This window comes from Sorex fumeus, unplaced genomic scaffold (genome assembly GCF_029834395.1).
Source record: "Sorex fumeus unplaced genomic scaffold, SorFum_2.1 ptg000128l, whole genome shotgun sequence".
Classification (NCBI taxonomy): Eukaryota; Metazoa; Chordata; class Mammalia; order Eulipotyphla; family Soricidae; genus Sorex; species Sorex fumeus.
In genome coordinates, this window is record NW_026606185.1 from 17,890,490 (window position 1) to 17,916,365 (window position 25,876).

Genomic DNA, 25,876 nt, shown 5'->3' on the forward strand with positions numbered 1-25,876 from the left:
CAGCTAGATTTTTGTCTCCTTTTAGAATAAAAGTTCATACTGTCTTCTTGGTCTAGGTTCAATTTTTTGGTGTGGTGAGAAGACTTTTTAAAAAATTTAAACACAATGATTTATGGTATTTACTGTATTTATTTAACTGTATTGAAGTTGTTTTAGTACAGTTGTTTCAGGCATACAATGCTCCAATAACCAATCCCACCACCAGTGTTATCTTTCCTCCACCAATGTCCCTAACTTTCCATCTTCTCAAGCCTGCTCCCTGAACAGGTACAAACAAATTGAATCCATATTGTTTGTAACAATAGAATGGCAAATGAAATTATCAAAGAAGAGTGTGGGTTAACTTCTGCATATGGTCTTCCAATGAATGATCCATTAAATAGGATCCATACTATTCACTACAGATGGTGGAAGATGGCACCAATTTCAAAATCATGCTGAGTGTTTTAGCTTGTGTTCCATACGACTGAGTAGCCAAACTATCTTAATATACAGGTTAAATAGATAACATGGGGTGTCAGGTTGTGATTTTTTTAATAACTGATAATTATTTTCTTGTATATGGTGACCAGGCGACAAAAATTTTGCACTGGTCCAATATTATCTTTGTATCTTGCTCATTTCTACTGGAAAAATCATGTCCCTTATTCCAGGTTGAAAAAAATAATTCTTATCTTTCCTTCTTAAGGAAAACGTCATTGGTCTTCAATGCACTGAGTGCCGGGCTGGCACCTATGCCCTCCATGCTGACGAGCCCCTGGGCTGCATCCCGTGCTTCTGCTTTGGACTCTCACAGCTGTGCTCAGAGGCTGAGGGTTACATGAGGACACCTGTGAGTTTGAACCTCCCTTGGGGATGAAAGGGGGTGAGGAGACGGTCAGTGCTTAATAAAATTTTGCTTTTATGGCCTTAGAAAATCTAGACTAAGCTCATTTGGGTTAGTTATAAATCAGAGGTCTTTGACCCAAGAAAGTAAATAGGCCTGAAACTTAAGGAATTTGACATTACTCTATAACTTGTATAACATAACTTTTAGTTGTTAAGAAATTAAAACTATGTGCAAGATATGGTCCAAAGGAGGAGATAGTACAGCAGGTAGAATGCTTGTCTTACATGCAGCAGGTCCGATTCAATCGCTGGCATCCCATTTGGTCCCCTGATCTTTGCAGGAGTGATCCCTGAGTACAGAACTAGGAGTAAGCCCTGAGCATCACCAGTGTGGCCCAAAACCAAAAAAAGTTATGCTCCAACAGAGGAGAGCCCAGCACTCTGGGTCCCTGAGTTTGATCCTTAGCACCAGGTGGACTCCAAGCACTGATGTGTATGTGGCCCTACTGGCTTCTGAGCACCTTTGAACCCTGAACTCCACAGTGCCAGACCCAAACACTGAGCTATTAGATTTGCACCGCCAAGAAGAGATTCACCAGGAGTGGCCTCAGCACCTATTAGAACCGCTGATGGGGGAAGAGAGCTGAAGAACCGGAGCACAGTGCCCTGGGAGCCATCCCTAAGCCCATGTGGTCTACCAAGCACCATGCTGGGCAGAGTCCCTGAACACAGCGCAGTGTGGTCCAAAAACTAAAACAGAAGAAACAAACAAAAAACTCCTGTGGTATCCAAAGCCATATCTTTTGTATAATTGAACATTGCCCCAGTGGTGCAATATTTTGACCGGTAGACTGTCACTGAACTCATGGTCAGTTCATTTTAATCCAGATGTTTAAATTTATGGGGAAGTCTTCCTTGTTCTAGTTTTCAATTCATGAAATAGTGGTTGGCTCTTACAAATGAAAGGTCTAGAATCACACACGTGTGACTTTTCTCCTTCCCCATCTAGGTGACATTGGACTTAGCTCAGCCTCTTCTTCATGTGGTTTCTCAAAGTAACCTGAAGGGCACGACTGAGGGGGTGTATCTGCAGGCCCCAGACATCCTCCTGGATGCTGAGAGAGTCCGGCAGCATGTACAAGAAGAGCCATTTTACTGGCGGCTTCCAAGCTTGTTCCAGGGAGACCAGGTAAAGCCCTCACCTGTCCCAGAGAGGTTCCTGGGGTGCATGGGCGCTTTTTTGCTTATCAGGATAGTGTTGGTCTATCTTGCACTGAAGTGGGCATTTGTTTTCTGTTCTTAAGTAGGGATAGGGAAGTTTTAACACTTATCAGACTGGGGAGGTTCTTCTCAAGAAATTATCAGGAGAGAGAGAGAGAGAGAGGGAGAGAGAGAAAAGAGAGAGAAATTGTCAAGCAAAACAGGAAGGAAAAGAAAAACTCCTTGTTAGAGTCTTGAAAGCATTTTTTGCATTTTGTTTATATGAACATCGGAATAGTCAGATTCCTTACAATCTGTGTGAACATCAGAATAGGTCAGATTCCTAAAATTTGCAAAGATGCATTCAATGTTTTCATAGAAATATAGCAGATATTTTCATTCCAAAAGATCTTGAAAATCATCAAATAAGTACTATATTGATTTGCAACTTGTTACTGTATCAATTTGATACCTTGATGGTATTGTTAGGAGAAAATATTGGAAGGTAACGGCTGTGTCTCAGATGGTGCTGATTGACTTCCAGGTGTATACTTACTCCTAAACTCACTGACTTGTAGGCATCAAGTATGGGGAGCTTTTTGCCATCAATCACACTTTAATTGTAGAACCTTGGTCTGGCATATGCAAAGCCCTGAGTTCCATCCCTGGCACTGCAGGGCCAACCAACTCAGCATCCTCAGGGTATCCCTGGTAACCCTAGGGCACTTGAAGGCCTGAGTACCTAATAACAGACTTGCATTGAATTGCCAAACGCTGTCAGGAGTGACCTCCAAACACCCAGAGTTAGTTCCTGTATATGAACTAAGTATTATGAAATAATTCCTGTATACAACTATTTATTATGAAATAAGCTATATAGTTGGGGTCAATTCAATAGAAGTAAAGTAGAAGGAAACAAATTGCAGTGACATGTTTCACTCAGGGGATTATTTGTTTTTAGATTTCTTTCTCTAGCATAAGATTGTCATGACCTGGACTGGAGCGATAGTATAGTTTACCTTGCACGCAGCGACCCGGGTTCGATTCCAGGCATCCCATATGGTTCCCCGAGCACTGCCAGGAGTAATTTCTGAGTGCATGAGCAAGGAGTAGCCCCTGTGCATCACTGGGTGTGACCCAAAAAGCAAAAAAAATAAAGAAAGAAAAAGATTTTTCACTTGTACTTTAAGACCAGTACTCAAAAGAATAAACAATTTACTCTTTGACAGCTCCTGGCCTATGGTGGCAAACTGAGGTACAGCGTGGCCTTCTACTCTTCCCATGGTGTCGGCACCTTCAACCTCGAGCCTCAAGTGCTCATTAAAGGTGGCCGGACCAGGAAGCAAGTCATTTATGTGGATTTACCTGCCCCGGAGAATGGAGTGAGACAAGAGCATGTAATAGGAATGAAAGAGGTGATGTTGTACTCTTTTCATGAAAGCCCTTTTAATGTGTGAGCTTCCGAGGTCTGGAACGGTAGTATAGCAGGTAGGGTGCTTGCACACAGTTGATCTGGGTTCAATACCCGGTACATATAGTTCCCTGAGCCCAGCCAGTAGTGGTCTCTGAGCACAGAGCCAAGAGTAAGTTCTGAGCACCACCAAGTGTGGCCCACTTCCCCAAAATACCAAATCAAAACAAAAAAATGTGAATATTACCATAAATTCACAGTGCTATTAACTCGGAGACAGACCTAGACCAGCAAGTCTTGGTAACAAAATTCAAGGGAATTTTAGTAAAATTTCTAAAAAGAATTCACATTTAATATTCTTATGAGATTTATATATATATATGCACACACACATATACACTATTTACCTCATGTTAATTTAGTGGGAATTGCTTCTTAAATCTTTTATATTGGTGCCCAAATCCTAACCTGTATGGTTATAACAACTTGAATCTGGGTTGCATGTGTTCATTCATCTGATAATTGTCTAGTGACAATTCCAGCATGGCAGGACTGCTGTGAATGATGTTTGTCTATTGATAAATGAATCCTACTCTGCTTCTGCCCCTCAGAAGCTCCAGTTACCTTCATGTCAGTTAAATGTAGCATCATGCATAGAACTGGCGTCATGTCTAGAAACATGTATAATCATTAAATAATTTAATCAATTTAACCAATTGATCATTAAATAAAATAAAAAAATTATAATTTATGAAAGCCAAGTTCATATGCCACTGAGATTTTTCTCTCAATTTCACACAATGTGTTAAACTTCTATCCACAGAATTTTTGGAAATACTTTAACTCTGTGTCTGAGGAAGCTGTCACACGCTCAGACTTTATGTCTGTTCTTAGTAATATTGAGTACATCCTCATCAAAGCATCCTATGGACAAGGATTACAGCAAAGCAGGTACTTGGAACTTTACAGAATTTAAAAAATATCTTCTTTGAAACTGAACCGAAGAGATTTGATTCACTTTATCTTGGGTTCCTAACTTCACCACCATATGTTTTTCCATTCCTTGCTAAAACTTATTTAATATTATTATGAAATGTGTGGAAAATATTCATCTTTTGTACTAATGTAGATATAGTATTCATAATGGCTATATCTTAGTTGAGAATGAATGTGAAAGATAAGTTTTATATCTGCCCTTCCATGGCAATGCCTTCTGTTTTATGAGAGAGCCTGAGTTAGGACAAAATTTCTAGTTCATAATATTTTCTGTCATATCTTTTGTAAGTTCTAAAATTCAGTGACAGGATCAGTGTACCTTCACCTGTTTCCATTACAGTCATGAGTAGGAACTACCCCCAAACTGCCAGAAAGTGCTGATTCAAAGTATGTGCTAATATGGTTATGTAATATTTGCTTTAGATAGGAATTATCTTTCTGAGTAATGGTATTTCCTCTCATTTTTCTGTTCAATGGCTCCACAGAATCGCGAATATTTCCATGGAGGTTGGCGAGAAAGCAGAAGCACTGCACCAGGGGAAGGAGGCAGCATCGATGATAGAGAAGTGTCTCTGTCCACCGGGCTCTGCTGGACTATCCTGTCAGGTCAATCAAAATTCACTTCCTGGGTTTAAATATCCTTGTTACAACAACTCAAACAATAAACAAAATATACATATTTTATTTATATAAGTTTTCTATTAAAGTTTTTTTAAAGTGCGCTAAAACATGTATAAATTTTACCATCTCAACAATTTTTAACTGTGTAGTTTAATAATGTTAAGTTCCCAGATGCTTTACTTTGCTAAACTCAACCTCTGTCCTCATTGAACTATTATTCTCTCAACTGCTTCCCACCTAGGACTCGAGCAACCATGTTCTACTTTCTATCTCTGAGCCTAACGACTCTAGGGACCTCATATAAGTGCAATCAGATAACATTTATATGTATTCTCAGACTGGGTTATTTTACTAGCATAACGTCTTCAAGGCTCATCCTTGTTGTTGCATCTATCAAACAGTTTAAAGACTGAATAGGTATTGTATGTGAGCCCACATAATGTTTATCCATTCTTCCTCCAATAGACATTTGGGTGGTTTTAGCTATGATAAGCATGTGTGTCCAACATCTCTCCAAGACCCTGCTCTTGAGAACTTATATGGTTTTAGGAGTTGTTTGTAGCATATACCCAGAAGTAGAATTGCTGGGGATAATATGGTGATTCTGCTGGTCGCTATGTAAGGACCTGCCCTATTGCTCATTCTACATCTCACCACAAGTGCGCAGGATTCCAGTCTCTCCAGGTCCCCACGAATACTTAATAGACCTTGGCTATTTTAGTTTCCACAGCAGCAATTCTAATGGGCATGTGATGATACCTCACTGTGCTTTTTGATGAATATTTGCCCCATGATTAGCAATGATGAACATCTTTTCATATGCTTGTTAATCACTCGCATCTCTTCTTTGCAGAAACAGCTACTCCCATCCTTCGGCTTCTTCTTGCCAGGTTTCTTAGTTCATGTCTTTCATTTTTCATCCCTTCAGGACTGTGCGCCTGGTTACTACCGAGGAAAACTTCCTGGCAGTGACCACAGAGGACCCCTCCCCCTGCTTGCTCCTTGTGTGCCCTGCAGTTGCAACAACCACAGTGACATTTGTGACTCCGAGACTGGAAAGTGTCTGGTATGCATAGGGTGGTGATTGTATACAGGTCAGAGTAAAAATAGACACCAGGTTATGGTTCACAGTCACACTAGTGCCTTAGCTTTGAGAAAGGCACCAAAGGTGAGGTACACATATATTTCCTCTATGAATGTCCAAACTTAGCAGATCATGCACTAAATGTTGCAAATTTACTTCCTTGAATTGTTTGTGGACATAAATTTGGGAATTAGTTAAATGCATCTTAATTTCATATACAAGTGGTACTGGTGGTTGTAGGCAATATAGATTCTATGACCATGTGTCATATCACTTAAAAAGTCACCTGTAGTAATTTACAGTAAACAAATACCATAGCTGGATAGATACCTCAAAGAGTTAGAGCACTTACATTGCTTGCAAGAGGCCCAGGTTTGATTGCTGGCACTGCTTGTTTCCCTGAGTACCTCAGGGAGCAACTCACATGCACTGGTCAGGAGTCATCCCTGAACACTGCAAGTTATGGCTCAAAAACCACCCCCCTCCAAAAATGAGAGAAAATAAGTTAAGATCACTGTTGAAAATGCATTTCCCCGTGTTAAGTATTGCCTTCTCCTTTGGACAATAAAAAGAAGAAGAATGCTAATCCCTCTGGATATCTCAGCAAGGATTTGCTTCTTGGCAATATTTCTCCTATGCCAAGTGTTTTCCAAAATGTGCAAAAGGCCTCCACTCTGAGGGCCAGTGGAATCATCCAGAAAGACTTGTTAGCCACAGGTGCAAATGGGTCACTTTTTGTTTGTTCTCTTAAAGAAGATAGATAGCCAGGGGGCACTATGTGATTTTTTTTCCTGGAGAGGAAGCTTCAGGGTAAATAAGTTTGGAAGCCCTAGAGCTAGACTAAGGCAGGCACTGGGGACATTGTTAAACTCTTGTCTAAAAAGGACCAAGTGACCAGATAGGTTTGTGCTCTGCATTAGACACAAGACTTGCCCCTACCATACTTCTAATAGGAGATACTCCAGAATCTTTTGCTACTGAAGTTTTACTCTTTGTATAGGCAACATGGTAACATTGGCTGCTTGTATACATTATGCCACTAGCTCAGGTGAAATATATCTGAAGGAAACAGAGTGATCCACTGAGAAAGACATACTTGGAGGCTTCCAGAGTCAGGGTGTTGCTTAAAAAGAATTAAAGAGTCAAAGAATTAGGACAATGGACTCCCAGCTGACCCCCAGACACCCTGCATCCGTCTTCCTCCTTTCCCTTCAGAAGTATCTTTCAGTTATATAGTGTAAAGACATTTTCACTGGAAAAACTTCTAAATTAGAGTAGTACACAGGTGAAACTGAAGCACTGGTCTTCCTCAATTAAGAAACATATTGCTGACTTCATTATATATGAGAAGTAAAAATAATTTCAACCATACAAGATGAATAGACTTAATGAAGATGCAAATTGCTACAATGCTATAAAAATTATTTTATCTACTCAAATCAGCTCATGCTCCAGACAAAAGTAAAGTCCTCCTGGAAAAATTGAGAATAAGAACACTTTATTAAGAAATTTTAAAAGAATTGATTTCAGGGAACTTTAAGTGAGCTGCAATTAGCTGTAAGGTCCCTTGGTCAATCGTGGGTACTTTGATCACAGGGAGAGGTAAGAGCAGTTGGTCATTCTTTGTGCTACATCCATCTTCCCTCAGTGCAGATAATTATTGGAACAAGATTAAGTGCTCCTGCGACATTAAATTATTACGGTACCTTTCATGGTCAAAAATCCATCAGACAAAAGCTCTGAGTTCACCATCAGACAAAACCTGCTGAGTTGTTCCTGGGGGACAGCACAGGCTGCTTAACCCAGTTCACAGAGATCATGGACGGAAGACCCCCTAGTATAGTAACGATCTATGCCTTCAGGCAGCCCCTTGCTTCTAGGTGAGTGCACATTCTAGGTATTACCTGGAACCCAAGAGAAACTTCTCCTGGGTCTGTTAATGAGATGCCACATTCCATGACATTGGATTCACACACTGCCGAGCAACCGGGCAATGAATCTAATACAGAATTGCCTGGGAATTGGCAAAACACACTTTGCTTCAGCTCTTTCCCTCTTTGAAAGATCTTCTCCCTTGTGACTTCTTTCGGGTCTAGCACTTGCACCTGAAACCGACTCTACCTGAGAGTGTGGGCTCAGAGCTGGGGCTTTCGGGGTTATAATAAGAGCATCTGTTCTCATCAGAGTTCCATCAGATCTTAAGCCTACTCTGTAACATACCTGTCTGTCTGTCATTTAAATGTACTTGCTTGCCTCTGACAATGGAGAGCTCACCCCCACACAGCGCAACTCAGCTCTGAGCAGCCTTACTTATTCCTGCAACTGTGGTCCAGGGATCATCCATTGTCAGTGCAGCTTTCTTGGGAATCATCTGAGACAAACTCTTAAATATGTCCACAAAAAGTGGCAGTTTCTTAGGACCTTGCTAAGCCACTCGATACAACTTTGCTCTGTGTATCCCAAAGCCCCAAATCTACAGCCTCCTGGTCAGTTCATATCCTATGTGATTGTATGGGATAGCTGTGTGTGTCTTCAGCACCCTGAGGTGTAAATGTCACTGTGTCTTAAGCTATTATGTCCAAGCTGAGTGCCTTTGCAATAACAACAATAAGAACAAATGCTGATAGGAGTCAAGAGGATTTCTAACACTTCCCCTTTGTTTCCTTCTCCTTTTGCAACTCCGGTCTCCAGAACTGCAGGGACAACACTGCTGGTGACCACTGCGATGTGTGTGCTCCCGGGTACTACGGGCAGGTGACTGGTTCCCCTGGTGACTGCTCCCTCTGCACCTGTCCTCACCGCCCCCCTGCCAGGTGAGAGGAGCAGGTGTGCTGGGGTTTCTCCCATCCCAGCCTCATTGCCTACGGTCTCTCGGGAGTCTACTTTAATTGCTATTCATCATGTGCTCAGAAAGGCTGGTTTTAAGAAAAAGTGGTAAATTCTTGCAAGTATTTGATGAGAATCCTTTGAAAGGTAGTGTATGTGTGCTGACATTGCTGTTAGAACAGAACCAATTAAAGTCTCTCAGGTTTTATTTTTTGAAGACTGATTTGGCCTCTAACCTGTGGTACCCTGTATGCCTAGAGATGAACTGTTATTAGTTTTATGAATAATGATCCAGGGGAATAAGTTTGCATTTAATTTAAGGGAACGGTGTTAGAATTTTATAGGCTAATGAGAGGTGAAGGAAAATATGTGGCATGGTAATGAAATTGTGACTGCGTTCTACCATATACTCTTGAGGATTATACAGATTTATCTGAATGCAGAAAAGAACTAGAAATTTTAAGTGAGAACAGAAATATCTCTGGGCTCTTTCTGATTGAAGTGAAAATTATAGCTTATAAATAATGTTTCATATTGCTGGTAACATTTGATGGGTTGTTAAACTTGCATAGATAAAATCCCATTTTAAAAATATCTAGACTTTATTGTTTATTTGTTTTGGGGGCTACATATTATCATGCTCAGGTTCTCCCACTGGCTCATTGTGGGGGAGGGAAGTTCTTGTAAGTTGCTGGGGTGGAGAGGCACATAAGGTCGGGGGACAGAACCCAGGCTATTTGAATTGAGACAACTTTCTAACCCCAAATATCAACTTTTCATATACTAAAATAAGCTAAAAAATTTTGTTTGAATCTTCCATTTTTATTGCCTATAAATAAGTGGCCTTGATCATGAGCACCAAAATGAAAGGTAATGTTCAAATTTCTCCTGTAGACTTTCAAGCATCAACAATTCATTGTTGCTATTGTTTAATCTTAAACAATAAAATATACATGTATATATAATTTGACTTGACAATTATACTCCTATAATCTATGCTTGATAGTTTTTGTGTTCATTGAGGTACGTAAGTAGAATTAAATATTGTACAAACACTAAGAGAAGAACCAAGTTAATTTTATTATGGAACTGTATGGTATAGCCAATTGAATTACATAATTGAATATATAATATACTTCCACACTAGAAAACATTATTCATTCATATACCCTCCATATCCTTAACTCTTTTTTTTTTTTTTTTGCTTTTTGGGTCATATTTGGCGATGCACAGGGTTTATTCCTGGCTCTACATTCAGGAATCACCCCGGTGGTGTTCAGGGGACCATATGGGATGCGGGGAATCGAACCCAGGTCAACCGCGTGGAAGGCAAATGTCCTACCCGCTGTGCTATTGCTCTAGGCCCCATTTCCTTAACTCTTTATGACTAACTGCCAGAGAAAGTTTGGAAAGAATATGTCTTCCTTCTACTTTGCACATTTCTATACTGATGGGATATTTTGCTTCTCAGTCAAGAGATGTTCTAACCATCTCCCAAACCCATATTAATGAATTAAAGTTTTACACTATTAGCCAGAAATTATGAAGGCATATGTATTATACACCTATGAGATTTTTAAAAGGCATGCTTTATTGTTTGTATATTTTATATTTCTACTGTAGTAAATTCCTTCTGTATGTAAGGAGGAAAGAAGTCAGGAATGACAGAAGACAGAGAACCCTGTAAACTGGTGCTAAACTCTTCCTCCCCTCCCCCCCCCACAAACTCAGATAGCTCTCAGGGTTTTTTTAAGGGTTCTTTCAGTAGTTTGCAGGTGCCCAGCTGTTTCCCCTACATGGTGCCTTGGTAATTTAAGATGTGGAATACATTGGAAAAAGAGGTACAAGTCAAGAACTGAAATCCATGATGAGAGGGTGTTCCTCTTCATCAGTTATTAAACTTCTACCACTTTGCTTGGTATGACTTCCTGTTTTCAGGAGTCACCTACTCTGTTCTGATTGCCCTTGCTTCTCTTCCCTGCTTTTCTCATCAGTCCATGAGCTCAGCCTCTCATTGCTTTCTCTCCATCTGACTCATATTTGTGAACAGCTCTCTCTAATCACCATGACCCCTAAGAAATCAGGTAATTCTTCATCAGATCCCAGAATCAGGACTTTTTACCTGGGAACTTCTTGTTTGGTGATTCACTAGTTATGATTTTAAGGTCCGCCTCCTGGTCCTTAACAAGTGTCTGATGAGTGCCTTTGGAAACAAGTGATGACACACAAAGGTCATGTGCTTATTTTTATCCTTTCACCCAATACCTTTTCATCCCTAAAGAGCTTGTTTAGTTGTCAAATGTTCTTGAACATTTTTGTGCATATAGAGAATAATGAATAACTTCCCAAGGAAAATCTGAAATGGCATATCTAAAATTTTTTTCTATGATTTTCTTCCAGCTTCAGTCCCACTTGTGTATTGGAAGATGCTCACAATTTCTACTGTGATGCCTGTTCTCCAGGTTATGAAGGACGATATTGTGAAAGGTACGTGGTGGGAACATGACAGGGAATTTTCTAGACACAGCTGCTCCTGTTATATGAGTGGGACATACTAATGCCTAGTGACTTAGTGAATGACAAAGGTTCATTATTTATTTCTTTCTCTCTCTCTCTTCCTCTCTCTTCATCTCTCTCCCTCTCTCTGAGGTTTGTGTGTATGTGTGTGTGTGCGAGTGTGTGTGTGTGTGTGTGAGAGAGAGAGAGAGAGAGAGAGAAAGAGAGAGAGAGGGAGGGAGAGAGAGAGGGAGAGGGAGAAAGGTTGCTGAGGCAAAACAACCTGTTTTGTTTTGTTCTGAAACAAAATTTCCTATATAAGGTAGGCACATGAGCCTTCTAGGACCATCTCATTTCTCCTTTTAGGAAATAGAAGTAAAAAGGTGAAAAAGAACTTTGCATATCCTTTGGCAGAAAATAAATTAGTGCCCTCGCAGCAACTAGTGGCTTTATTTCAACACTACTATCGTGACTCTATGCTTGTGTTTCTCCCTTTCTGCAGGTGCTCTTCAGGCTATTACGGGAACCCTCAAGCCCCCGGAGGCACCTGTCAGCGCTGTGACTGCAGTCCCACAGGCTCACTTACCAGGGACTGTGACCGCGCGTCCGGGCAGTGCGTCTGCAGACCAGGAGCCTCAGGGCTCAGATGTGAAGATTGTGAACCCAGGCATATTCGAATGGAAAGCAATTGCGTGTGTGGGTATTCTTCTGTCAAATAATGAAAGATGGTTTTCCTGTCAGATGTGTCCCTCTGACAGTGTCCTGTGGTGTCAGCAGCATAGGAACTTCCTATTTTACTTCACTTTGCATACATCACCCTTGCCTCGGCTGAACTTTTTGCAGTGCATTTGGAGCAGAAACAGGGTTTTCTAGAATAACTGCATTTATCTCTCCAGCACCCCGAGGGGCACAGTGACGGCATCCTCATAGTTTAGTTGCATGATCCCTTTAGTTTTGTGGAGCCAAGAGACTATTATAGTAAAGATAGGACACTTGTGTAGGGTTGTCATTTGTACTATCCTAATTACAGTCTGACTGGAGTGATAGCACATGGCCTTGCACATGGCCTTGCATATGGTCAACCCGGGTTTGATTCCTCTGTCCCTCTCAGAGAGCCCAGCAAGCTATCGAAAGTATCTTGCCCGCACAGCAGAGCCTAGCAAACTACCCGTAGCATATTCGATATGCCAAAAACAATAACAACAAGTCTCACAATGGAGATGTTACTGGTGCCTGCTGGAGCAAATAGATGAACAAATAGGAGGACAGTGCTACAGTGCTAATTACAGTCATGTGTCAGTTCTGGCTCTGGATTTTGCCCCATTTCAGACTTTTTTGAGGGCAAGTTTTTGAGATTGTTCTCTTGGGATGTCTTTCCTGTCCATGGCTCTTGGTGAATATGGAAAGTTGTGCTGGTATCATGCATGGAGTGAGAGAGCTTTGTGCTTTTGGTGTTATGGACCAAAGCATATCAAATCTTTGCTCTGGTCTTCTTTGGCTATACTTGTTAAAGGCCCTCCCATTGTTCATCGATTTGCTTGAGCGGGCCCAGTAACATCTCCATTGGAGATTTTGTTGTTACTGTGTTTGGCATTTCAAATACGTCATGGGTGGCTTGCCAGGCTCTGCCGTGCGGGCGAGATACTCTCGGTAGCTTGCCGGGCTCTCCGAGAGGGGCGGAGGACTCGAACTCGGGTTGGCCATGTTGGCTGCATGCAAGGCAAACGCCCTACCGCTTGTGCTATCGCTCCAGCCCTAGCTATACTTGTTGAAGTATGCAAATGATCTGAGAAAATGGCAAACCAAGATCTGAAAGGAAATGCATTTAGAGTCCACTGCAGTGAGTTCAAGTTAAAGATGAGCAAGTGCTCCATGACGGTCACATCTGTGTAACTAATGACCTGAGATCCATGCTGGAAATGTGTTTTCTTCTGTGTGGTCCCAGGGAGGCCCCTGATCCCATAAGAATCTCAGCATTGGTGTCTGAATGTCGAGTCCTCATACATCCTGTTCCTCTCCATTTGCTCGGTTGGTGTGAGAGAGCACAGTGGGTCCAGTTCTTGGAAGGCTTGTAATGCCCCTGCCTGTCTAAAAACGAGGCAGGCGCAGAAGCAAATGTGCAGACCTCTTTGCATTCACTTGAAATCTTTTTCTCGTAGCTTGTGATGATGAATGTGTAGGTGTGCTGCTGAATGACTTGGATAGTATCGGCGATGCCCTCACTTCCCTGAACCTCACTGGCAGTATCCCAGTCCCATATGGAATTTTGTCAACTATGGAAAATACAACCATATGTCTCCAGGTGGGTGCTTGGGATATAGACATGCAAAGATATGTGCCACTGGGAGACTGGCATCTGTCAAGACAGTTGAATTCATTCTGTTCATCCTCTGCCTGCAGGCATCTCCCTCCCAATGAGCACCTTTGATAGGCATTCATCTTGCCCTAAAACTTGTTCTAGAACTTCACCCTCTGCTGCTCACTTGTCTCACTACAGGAATTCTTTGAGTAAGAGTTGTTCCACAGATGCCACCTTACAAGATCAACCACCAGCCTTTTGCCTTTTTGGTGAAGAAAAGTCCTTTTGCTCCTCTTTATTATAGGCCTTTGGTTCACTGAAAACAGTGGTCAGAATATAAATATAGAAAATATTTAGAAGCATTGTCTTCCTTGGAGGGCATGGCAGGGGTTGGGCCACACCAGAGGTAGGCAAGGCCTATTCCCAGCTCTACTCAGGATTCATCTGTGTGGGTCCAGTGATGGCACCCACACCTCCTCCTTACTGTGCACTTATCCCATTGAACTGTCTCTCTAGTCCCATAACATCTTCTTTATTGCTGGCATATGCTGAAGAAGAAATAATTTCTCTGAATGTACTATTTTTAACTGGAATTTCTGTGCACAGACATTGCTCCTCTCTGGAAAACTACACAGAAAGCTTTGCAGGTATATCAGTTTTGTGTTTAGTAAACAGGATTAGAGTCCTCTAAAAGGTTTCGAGATTAAGAATTGGCTTAATAGCTTAGCTCTGTAGCTAAGCAGATCCTTTTTATGCAGGAGGCCCAGGTTTGATCCCTGATAGCAGCGACCAGATATTGATTGCCCTTTGCCCTCCTACCCCCAATACAGACTTAGAGGGTATTCTATTCTAGTATTTTAAATTCTATCTGGAAAAAAATGTCATAAATGTGACAAAATCTTTGCATTTGAATTTGAAATAACCTACTGTGTCATGTAAAAATAAAAAGGAGACTCATTCCTGATGATTTTTTAAAAAAATATGACAGCTTTTATTAAACTTAATATTCATCAGTACTGTGTGCGATGTGTGTGTGTGTGTGTGTGTGTGTGTGTGTGTGTGTGTGTGTGCACTCTTGTGTGTTGGAATTCTTTTGCATCAGTGATTCATTCTTGCTATTTGGGGCCTTTTTCCCATTTATAAACAGAATGACAAGAAAAAAAACCCCACAGGGAATTCTAAAATACGTATTTATTTTATCTCCCTCACATGAAAAAAAAATTTAATCTTAAGAGATGCAAACAATTATAAAGAAAATTTATTTCTATGACACGCACTATTAATACTATCTACTGACACTCTTTTTCTATCAGCGTGAGTCCCAAGGTTATAACTATATGTTTCTATATTTGTCAAGTGAAAAAAGTCTTGATTTAAATAAATTTTAACTAATTTTGAATCACTATTCTCACTTCATTCACTTGTCAACCCCTATAACTGTTCATTGTTTTTATTATTTAATTATACTTTGACAAATTACTTAGCTTTCCTGACCCTAAGCTGTAGTACAGTCATTTTATAGTTGCTCTTTGATTTAAATACAATTATAGAAATAAAGGAATTTGTAATGTGGTCACATTAAAAAGGTCTTGTCAGTAATTATATGTACTTTTCACCATTCAATACATTTATATTTTAGACTTTCAGCTTTTTAAGTAAGTTTTTTGGGCTGTGGGCCACACCTGACAGTGCTCAGAGAGGACTCCCAGCACAGTGCTTGGGAACCATGTAGTCCTGGGAACCACGCCCTACACTCCTTCATCACAGCGTATGCTCAAGCCCTTTGAGCCATCTCCTTGGTTCTTGATATTTTTTTAAGTCTTAGCAATTACATTTAAAATTAAAATGGCTCTAATATTGAAATTGAGCTGTATTTATTCAAGATTTGCAGCAGTATCATTTTCTGCATAAGTAGACTCTAAATTCATGCTTTATGCAGAAATATGTTGCTAAAATAAAAACTTAATGTTTCTGATTTCATTTTGTTGCTGATCCTTTGTGAGTTTCAAAAGAAAGTGGGGGCGGGCATGAGGGACCCAAGCATTTGATGGCTGAGAACCATTCCTCTGGCCGAAGGACCTAGGAAACAGAGAAGGAGGGCCCCAGGCTGGTCAGTAGTCAGTTTATTTATCTCTTCTCCCCAGGGTAGTCTGATCTCACCCTTTACTGCACAATTGTAGTCGTAGGTTTGGTCATAGTCCTAGTCATCATACTTCTATCATCCTAGTCTCCTCATAGACCTCAAAGTCCTATCCCCTCTTACCCTTTACAGCATAGTTTATATAGAAATCATGAGGAGTGGGGGTACACATAGGCGGGGTTGAACATTCTCATAAAAACAAACAGTGGTAAAGCCACTCCTTCAGGGGAAGTTCTAGGAGACTAACTCAAAGATAAAATCTCATCTGAGAGTTCAGCACTCCAGATTATTAGGAGATCTGCTCAATGGTGTGGTTCCATCTAGGGTGTATTGCTTTCTCCTAGTAATCCATTTAAAAAAATCATATAAATTTACTTCTTATAATATTTCTAGGCATTTTCTAAGAACACAGTAAGAGATAATATTAAGCTTAGAGGTTGGCTTTGCCTGGGGACATCCTCAGGCCAAGTTACTTGTTCCTAATTCCAGCAGGGTCCTTATTCAGTTACTCCATTTTGAGTAATGACAGAGTTTGTCCCATGACTGTGCTCTTAAGATATTATACTTATGGTGCTTAGCTTGTCCCCTTTTGAATCCAGGGTATCTTACAGCTTGCACTGGGTCCATCCTGTCCCTTTTTGGGACCCTGCATTTGGAGTGCTAGGGGGTAATTGAGGCTTAAGTCTCAATATGGATGCCCAGGAGTAAGTATTATTTTGGAGTCAATTAACTCCCATGTTACAAAGCATAGCATGCACTGTCTTCCTATGTCTACACAAAAAGAACATTGCTAAACCATGCAAATGACATAAAGGAAAGAGAAAAACAATATAGGATTATTAGTGCTTACTAGAACTGGGGGGGGGGGTGCATCAGGAGCACTGTTGTGGGAGTAACTCAATAAACCTTAGCTCCCTGAGGGAGGATCAAGGACAACCCAATGTTATCCAACATCTCCCCCTTTTCTGTTTGGAAAACACAAAAGATTGAAATTTCAACTCTCCCCTGAACCCAGAACAGTGTTTGTTAGAAAATGTCCAATTGTTGCTCAATATCATGGTTGACAGTAGCCTGCACTGTCCAAAGGTGGTCAAAGTCATGTTGCCACATTTTGATGAAATCATCAGTTTCGATGAGGTTTGAAGGGCTGTTCCTGCAATAGCAGCGGTAGTGGTCACAGCAATGAGTCTCTGGAGAGGTTCAATCAAAAGTTTAACCAATTGTCAGAAATAGCGGAGCAGTCTTGTAAAAGAGCTAGAGAACTTCTTCCACAAGTCCTCTGATGCTGAAATTTATTTGGTGGGCTGGAGTTTGGAGGGTTTAGAAATCGCTGGCAGTTTGAGGACAGAGTCAGGTGAATGAGTTCGACTCCTGACGAAATGCGACGGATCCCAAAGTTTCTTAGTGGAGTTGTCATCTGTTTAAACAAAAGCATAGCCTTTTTCCTGCATGAGGAGTTTCTCTGCACCCACCACTTTGGGCAGGCCAGACCCATAAGTGCTCAGAGCTTACCTCTGGCTTTGTGCTCAGGGATCACTCCTAAAGGGGCTTAAAAGTCCATACGTAATGCATAGATAGAATTAGGATCAAGTACATTAAAGTCAAGCATCTTAACCCCTATACTATTTCTCTATCCCATTTTTATTATTTTTAAATGCAATTTCAATTAAAGAATTTTTGTGGACCAAAAGGGTAATAAATGAATCCAAAAACAGAAGTTTTATTTTTAAGCATAATCATTTCTTTGTTCTTTTCTTCTTTCTTTAAAAGAAATCCTTATTAAAAGAAAATGCACAAAAGGAACTGACAGAAAGTCAACTTAAAGGCATTTCAGAAGAAACAGACAACCTGCAAAGAGAGGTAAATCTTTTCCATGAAAAGCCTATTTCTCCTCCAGTGCTGTGTGTGAGCTGTTCAATGGGGCTCCCTGGAAGGTTCTGATTCCTTCAGCAATGGCTTCTTCCCAGGAGCTGTTCATTCCAAGTACTCTGGGATCACAAAAATATAGGGGCAGAAGGATATTCCGTTAGCCCCCTTGGTTTTTCCTTGGCCTGATCTGACTTTCAGATTAACATCCGATGGATGAAAGAGGAAAAAAAAGAGTTTCATTACACAGGAAGAGGATCTGTGCCTGAGCTCAGGGATGAGTCAGGATCTAGAGTTTCAAGGAGCGAGAAGAGGGAGACAGAGGAGAGGTGTGTCCTCAGAGGAAGCCTGACTGCTCTGTAATTCAATTATTTAATTGAATTATCATACTTATAATTATTATTTATACTTAGAGATTGCTAATATAGTGTATCCCAAAGAGAGGGATGCTGGGTCCTGAAAGCACAGGGACATCTCCAGAAAGGCAATAGGAACCACAGGTAAAATTGCAGTCGGGGTCCTTTCTGTTAATTTACTTAAAGGGGGTAGATGTTCAGGAGCAGGGCAGGGTGAGTGATCACTTCTTTGACAAGGAAATGGTAGGCCCAATAAGTTTGGGAGTACCTGCTCTAAGAGAAGGTCAAATTTGTGGAAAAATAATCCTAATTTTGTGTAATCTCCCCAATTTCCGTTCTTCTCCGTAGCTCAGAGAATGTTAACCGTGAGCCTAGAATGTCTCTATTGACTTAGCTCAAAATAATTTCCCATGCCAAAGCGACAATTACAGGTAGCTCTCTTCCAGACATCCTGGGTGCACCTGTCCTGCAGGTTGCTCACTTAGTTTCTGTCATTGTCTCTGCTGCTGGCATTGTTGAGCATCACTTTGCCTTTCACTGTTCCAGTGGTGGGTGGGAGTGAAGATAATGGAGGTTTCTTCCTTCTCATACGTTCAAAACTGAGGGCTGGTGAACGCCAACACTCTGGGATACTGCTGGACCCCAGAACCACTCACTGCAGCTGACCGGCAGTGTGGACAGCTTCTCCAACACTGTGTGGCATCCGTACAACTTGGGCTTCGGGTTTCTGACTTGGGGACTTTGAAAGTCAAGTGACTCCTTTTGATGCCAGCAGGTACATTCTGTTTTAGTCATGCCAGATGTGTGATTTCTAGAGCCCCCAAAGGAACTCCCCTTTCACATATAAAGGGCATGATTGCCAAATGTCTGATTTTTATTTGTGAGACACTTACATACACAACATGTTTGTGCGTGTTCACATAGATATCTACATGAAAGTGTGACTATACAGTCTAATTCTTGGTCATCTCCCCAATTTTCATTCTTCTTGGTGGTTTCTACTGCTCAACATTTGCACACATACACTCGAGTATGTCTGCAAATGTCTTAGTGTGTCTCCTGCTAATTTAAACTAATGATGATCTGGGAAGAGCTTAAGGGTTTAAATGTAGTTCTTCAGTGCCTTTGTGATGAAATATGTGGTAGGCAGTGATAAATTGATCAATTCTCTCTACCCATTAAAAAAAGACTATTTTTCATTTTGACTAGAAAGCACTTTAGTTCAACCCTGAGTTACTTTATGTTCCAATCAGTTATACACAATTTCCCCCTTTATAAATTATGGCATTCTAATAAAAAAAGTCATCTCTCTGAAATTTTGTGGCAAGAATAGTGATAGTTACATGTACATTATAGAGTTGTGAAACTAAAATCTTGATACTGTAAAAAGTAAAAAACAGTTAAAAGTTAAAAAAATTAAAACATGCTCCATCTTGCCTCATACTGAGAATGCAGTAAATTATTTCATTGACCCCTTACCTATTTCTAGCACCAAATGACTATCCCTGGCTCAGATGATATTTTAAAGTCAAACTAATCTTATTCCTTTATTCCCTATCAGCTCACTAAACTATTAACAAATAGCCAACATGTAGCCAGAACAACTGAGAAAATCTTCAATAAGAGTCACAACCTCATGGTATTTACTGAGAAGTTCCAAATATGTATACAAGGTAATGTGTTCAGTGTCTGGTGGGGGAATCTGCTCATTTGGTGAGACAAGTCCCACATTAAACATATGGGTAGAGATGTAGATCTCACAATGGACTTCCAGAACCAAATGAATAGAATATTCCTTAATTGTATGGGGATCCAGCTGTATCTTTCATTAAGATTTTAATCCTTTGGGGTCAGAGGAATGAATAGTGGGTAGGGCACTTGTCTTGTGTGCCGCCCACAAAGGAGTGATACCTGAGTGCAGAACCAGGAATGAGCCCTGAGAGCAACTGGGTGTGACTTCCTACCCTCCCCCAAATTTAACTTTAAAAAGTTACTTGCTTCCATTTAAAAAAATTATGGCTTACTTTATATTTCAAGTATCTCAAGTAGATATGATGCTTGAGCAACATCCATTAGGAACTTTTCAAATAAACACTTATTAAGAGGAACACGGGTGAGTATTTCATATGATCAGCAGCATAAGAGGGTGAGCCATGGCTCAACCAACCAGGAGAGAAATGCCACAAATACATAGAAGAAGGCCACACATATATAGAAGAAGGCCATTGCTCAGAGAGAGGCAAGGCCTGCACACACACCCTTTTAGTTGGATCTAGTGGTGGAGTGCTTTGGGATTTCTGAGCTAATGTAGTATTGGTGGTGGATGGGAAGGAAACTCGGGGCACTGGTGAAGGGAAGTGGACACTGGTGGAGGGATTGGTTTGGGAATATTGTATATCTGTAGTCCAATCATGAAAAACTTGCATTTTCATCATAATTTATGGTGACTAAATTTTGAAAAAACAATGGTATTGATCAATCCAAACCTAAAATGTTTAAATTTTCAATAAAATCCCCACGGGGTCTTATCTACAGAAGCTGTGGTGGCTGGGAGATAGAGAAGACTTGATCACAAGGGATATAGGAAGTCTAATCAGAAGCTTATACTGGTTTGTGAGTCTGCCAGCTCTATTTGGGCAGCTTGTACATGAGGTACTAGTGTCAGTTCACTCATTTAACCAGGGGTAAATGACGCTAGGGTAGCATCCATGGAGCTGATATTGCTTAGCTAAACTCTCAACACCGTTGCTTCTCCCAGGATTAGAGCTGAGGGGATTTGGGACTTGAAGGTGATCCCAAAGCATAACAACAGTGTTAGAATAATTGAATCATTATTCTAGTGGGATGACTTTTTGAATGCTGTTTTCAGTTTTGAGTACCATGTAGTGTAAGGGCATTAACAAAACACACAGAACTCAATACAAATGCAACTTATATAGATCAAAAGGTAAGGAACTATATAAGAAGAAATAATATGCTTAGTAAAAAGTTTAATAACAAATGCTGGTGATTGACTTATGAAGTCAGTATTTACTGAACTGCTTCTGCCACATGATGCCTGTGCTTTGTGCAGAGACAAACATATAGCAGCCACAGTCCTGCCCACACAGTCTGTGGTTCCTGGGAAGACCAACAGTAGATAAACCAGTCATCAAGGGTTTGAGCATTTTGATAGGAGATGTCTGGAGTGTAGGGACACGCAGTTCAGCAGGCTAATCGGACATGGAGGGTCAGTTCAGTTGGGCTAAACAGAGAAGGGTTCATTAAAGAATATTCTGAGTTGTTGCATTTCATTCTATCTACTTTTGAGACATTGACTAAATGACTAATGACTTTTCTCCATAGAACTTATTGAAAAAGCAGCAACTCTAAATCAGACCTTGGATAAAGATATCCAGCTACCCAGTTCTACTCTTAAAAACATGCAAAAGAACATTACAGCTTTGGTGGAAATCTTACAGAAGAAACATTTTGAGCAGTTGCTCCAAAAGGCCAACCTTGAACTTCAGTAAGTTATTAGATACCATTCATGACACAGCCAGTTAGAGGTGGTATTGAATGCTAGATGGGGACAGGGGTCAGTGGGAAGAAAGGTGCCATATTGTTCCTCCCATGCAAATGTTATGGTCATTTTCCCAGCAGACAAGGGTGTTATCAAAGCCAGCATCTCTATCTTGTACCTTAGGTTTTCTCTGCGACAGTGGAAACTTTGCATCTAGCATGAACCAAAGAAGCTCAGGATGTGGTCTTTATTGAAGATCAAGTATAATGTAATAAGCTGTCATGAGAGAAAATATAGCTACAGGCTACTACTGATGTTTTAAACCCTTAGGAAAAATTGACATTGTGCCAGAATAATTTAACACAGTTATACAAACCCCCATTGAAATCCATGACATGAGATGACAGGTCTCAAAGAATTGTTGACATGGCCACTAGGCACTTATAATTTCTTTTTGACTTTTTATCCAGTATTTTCACAAACATTATTATTTATGGTGTAATATAGCCACAAGCTGCACTTCTGCCACCTGGTGATAAATGTCATGAGTGTTATAGTTCAACAATATTTCATCAGAATGCCATATTCTGTAGCAAGATAGCTAAATTGTTTAAATTATATTTCAGTGCTCGAGCGGGCCCATTATATTGTTTTGAAAATTTTAGAAAAAATGTATTTCCTGTATTTCATGTTGTTATCTTATTGGGGCAGATGTTAAGAAGGGAAACGATATAGTCAAACAATTTGCTTTTTTTTTGATTCTTGACTTGCCATTTCCAATTACTTTCTAAAATTTTGTTTTATAATTTTAACAATATATTCTTCCATCAGCAATTCTCTAGTGCCTTAGTCTTTTTAACCACTGACTCTTTGTTTTGCTGATAAACTATGTGAAAAATAAGGGAAGGCATTTTCTGTTGGGTGGGATTTAGAAAGAGGGATAGTAATGTAGTTTTTCTTAAAAGAGGTCCCCTGTTTTCCTGGTTTTTCTTTAATTTAAAAAAATGTTAAATGTTTTTAGTGTCAACTCAGTTGTCAACTCCCTCCACCAGTGTCCCCAGATTCTCTTTTACCCCCAAACCTGCCTTCTTGTCAGGTTCATTTTTAAGTTTGGTTGTTGTTGATTGGATCTCATGCTTACAGTGAGATCTGACTTTGTGGTCTGAATTCGAAATCTGTCACACCTCTAAACCACTGCTGCCATGCGGCTCCTGCTTCCTGCCCCCTGTTACTAGTTATCCAATTACTAGAACATTCAGACTAAAAGTGACCCTGGCAGTATGGTAACTAACGAGAGGCAATAGGTTAGAGGAGGCTCTGGGCTTACAGGACTGCCAAGCAGAGACATCTTCTGGGCTAATTTGTGAGGCAGGAGACATGCCAATTGGGAAACTCAGACCCAGAGACTATGTGGGCAACCCTATTGCCCACAAACAGCTCTTTGCTCTGATTAAGAATTGTAAGAGGGCCAGGGATGTAGCTCAGAGGTAAACATGCTTTACATGTATGAGGTCCTGGGTTCCATTCCTATCACTTCTCCAAAGCCCCCACCTCACTGCCCCACACTAAAAAAGAAAAAACCCCACAAGAATATTCTGAGAGTGGAGGACCAGAGAGATAGTGGAGGACCACAGCAGGTGCTTGCCTTACATGCCTTACATGAAGCTGACCTGGGTTTGATCCTCAGCGTCAGATAATTCCCAAGAACCACCAAGCGTGATAGGTCAGATATGTGTGTTTACGTGTGTGTGTTTATCATTGAAAAATATTTTCTGTGTCTCTTAACCCAGTGGTCTGATCACTGTCAAAGTTAAAGGTGATTCATAAGGTATTTTTTGTGAAACGTTCCCTGATAAATTGAAGCAAGAAGTTATTGAGACATATTCAACCACTGAAAAGATTTGTAGTGTGAGATTTTGTCTATTCTATAGAGCTTTAAATTTAATATCAATTTAATAGCATTGTATTAAAGAATAAGGAAATTATTCTGATTTCAAAAGCATGATTTTTTCAGTGGTAAAAATGTTTGCGGCAATTTGGATTTGAATGTTATGATAAAGTTAATTTGTTAACTGGCTGTAGATAAAGCTTTATCATATAATACATTGGTGACTTTACAGAAAATCACTGAACAGTGTCCTCCTTTCAGTTTCTTGCCATATTATAATAAAAGATTACAATCTTTTATTGTATTAATTATCATCATTCACAGACACTGGCCTCAATTCTCTGCATCCAGATTCACTGAAAGGATTTCTTTTAACTCAATTACAAAATTACATTAGGAAGTTTGTGAATAAATACTACTTGTTTAGGATAACATATAAATGTCATACTATAGTGGTCCTTTAAAAGGAGTTAAGATGCCTGTCTCTCTCTCTTCTTTTTTTTTTGACTTTTTGGGTCACACCTGGTGATGCACAGGGGTTACTCCTGGATTTGTACTCAGGAATTACTCCTGGTGGTGCTTGGGGGACCATATGGGATGCTGGGAATTGAACCTGGGTTGGCCATGTGCAAAGCAAACACCCTACCTGCTATACTATCGCTTCAGCCCCACAAGATGCCCCTATCTCATAATTGCAAAAAGAAACTCTGGATATGTAAAATTAAAATTTTCTTATTGAATCACCATAAAATATACACAGTTACCGAGTTGTTCATGATTGGGTTTAGTCATGTGATGTAAATTAGTTTTTTGCTCTTGTTCCAATGCCATGAACTTTGTATTCATTTACTTACTATGGGAACTATGTTTATTTAACAGGGATGCTGAAGACTTACTGTCACAAGTTCAGAAACAATACCAGAAGCCACAGGAAGAGTTGGAAACATTAAAAGAATCTACACGCAGCTTCCTTTCAAAACACAGCCATGACCTGCAGGTGGCTGCAGAGCTAGTGAGGGTAGCAGAAGCTCGGAGTCAGGAAAGCCGCCACCTGCTGCGCATCGTCAGTGCCAACCTTGGAGCATTCAGTGTGAGTCACACTTTCTCCTCTCAGAGCTGGTGCCCTGATCTCCAGTGGATGACACACCATCTGTAGCTTCTAAAGAGTGACCCTGATTATTAACTTTTGCACACACCGTCAGGCTGTAATGTTAGGAAACTGACTTGCTTTTATGAAATATCATTGATGGTGTTTTTTTTCTTTTTGGGGCCATAGGATAAAAGGTTGCTTGTTAAAGAAGAGCAAAACTTGACTTCAACACTAATCACCAAAGGGAAGGGATTGCTAGATACTGCCTCTACACTTGCAATTGCCGTGCAAAATACCCTAACCGTAAGTTACAGCTTAGCACACCCACAATACAGTTTCCAAAGAATTGCCACACATCTGAGACATATGCACACATTGCTAAATAGATCCATCTGTTCACAATATTCATTTTTTGATATAGCAGCTGGAGAGTCACCGGGATGAGCTACTTTTGTGGACTGCCAAGCTCAGGCACCATGTGGATGATCTCGTCATGCAGATGTCCAAAAGAAAAGTACTGCACCTTGTCTATGGAGCTGAGGACCATGCTGCTGAGCTCCAGAGTCTAGCTGGTGCTCTGGACAGGTGAGCACACACCTTGCCGGGATTCCGACTATTCAGAGATACTAAATTCCACTCATCCTCTTTTCATCAAAGTATAAAGACATATATTTTATTTGCATTACAAGGATTTCATATAATGTCTGGTAACATAATTGAACATTAGCATAAATAAATAATGGTGGGGATGGAGTGATAGTACAGTGGGTAGGGCATTTGCCTTGCATGAGGTAAACCTGGATTTGATCCCATATGGCCCCCTGAGGCTGCCATGAGTGATCGCTGAGCACAAAGCCATCAAGAATAAGCCCTGAGCACTGCTGAGTATGGTCCCCTAAAAATCAATAAACTGAAAAATAAATAATGTAAAATATATAAACTGAGTTGGAAAGGAATTGAAAAAAATAAAAGCAATAATATCAAACCTTGTTAATATCTACTCAGTGTTTTGGGCTTTGCATTGGACTAAGGATATGAATTTTATCATACCTTGACTTTGTATAGCTTATGATTTAACTTGCCTTATCATAAATGAGTACTTTATACATAGGACTAAAACTATATAAATATTGAAAAGTATTTATCATGAAGGGCTGGAGCGATAGCACAGCGGGTAGGGCGTTCGCCTTACAAGCGGCCAACATGGCCGACCCGAGTTCGATTCCTCCACCCCTCTCGGAGAGCCCGGCAAGCTACCGAGAGTATTCGATAT

At 40.4% G+C, this 25,876-nt stretch overlaps 1 protein-coding gene across 1 annotated transcript in view; it reads left to right on the top strand.

Annotated features, from left to right (window-relative positions):
- The window catches only part of LAMA1 (laminin subunit alpha 1), a 123,179-nt gene that overhangs the window by 52,535 nt on the left and 44,768 nt on the right, over positions 1-25,876 (top strand). The window contains exons 24-39 of the mRNA XM_056138436.1: positions 689-832; positions 1,838-2,017; positions 3,258-3,443; positions 4,263-4,390; positions 4,921-5,041; positions 5,985-6,122; positions 8,832-8,953; positions 11,367-11,453; positions 11,965-12,158; positions 13,622-13,764; positions 17,672-17,761; positions 19,685-19,796; positions 21,469-21,631; positions 24,393-24,603; positions 24,790-24,906; positions 25,025-25,188. Of these exons, the coding sequence (XP_055994411.1) occupies positions 689-832; positions 1,838-2,017; positions 3,258-3,443; positions 4,263-4,390; positions 4,921-5,041; positions 5,985-6,122; positions 8,832-8,953; positions 11,367-11,453; positions 11,965-12,158; positions 13,622-13,764; positions 17,672-17,761; positions 19,685-19,796; positions 21,469-21,631; positions 24,393-24,603; positions 24,790-24,906; positions 25,025-25,188 (2,300 nt within the window). The remainder of the gene's footprint in view (positions 1-688; positions 833-1,837; positions 2,018-3,257; positions 3,444-4,262; positions 4,391-4,920; positions 5,042-5,984; positions 6,123-8,831; positions 8,954-11,366; positions 11,454-11,964; positions 12,159-13,621; positions 13,765-17,671; positions 17,762-19,684; positions 19,797-21,468; positions 21,632-24,392; positions 24,604-24,789; positions 24,907-25,024; positions 25,189-25,876) is intronic.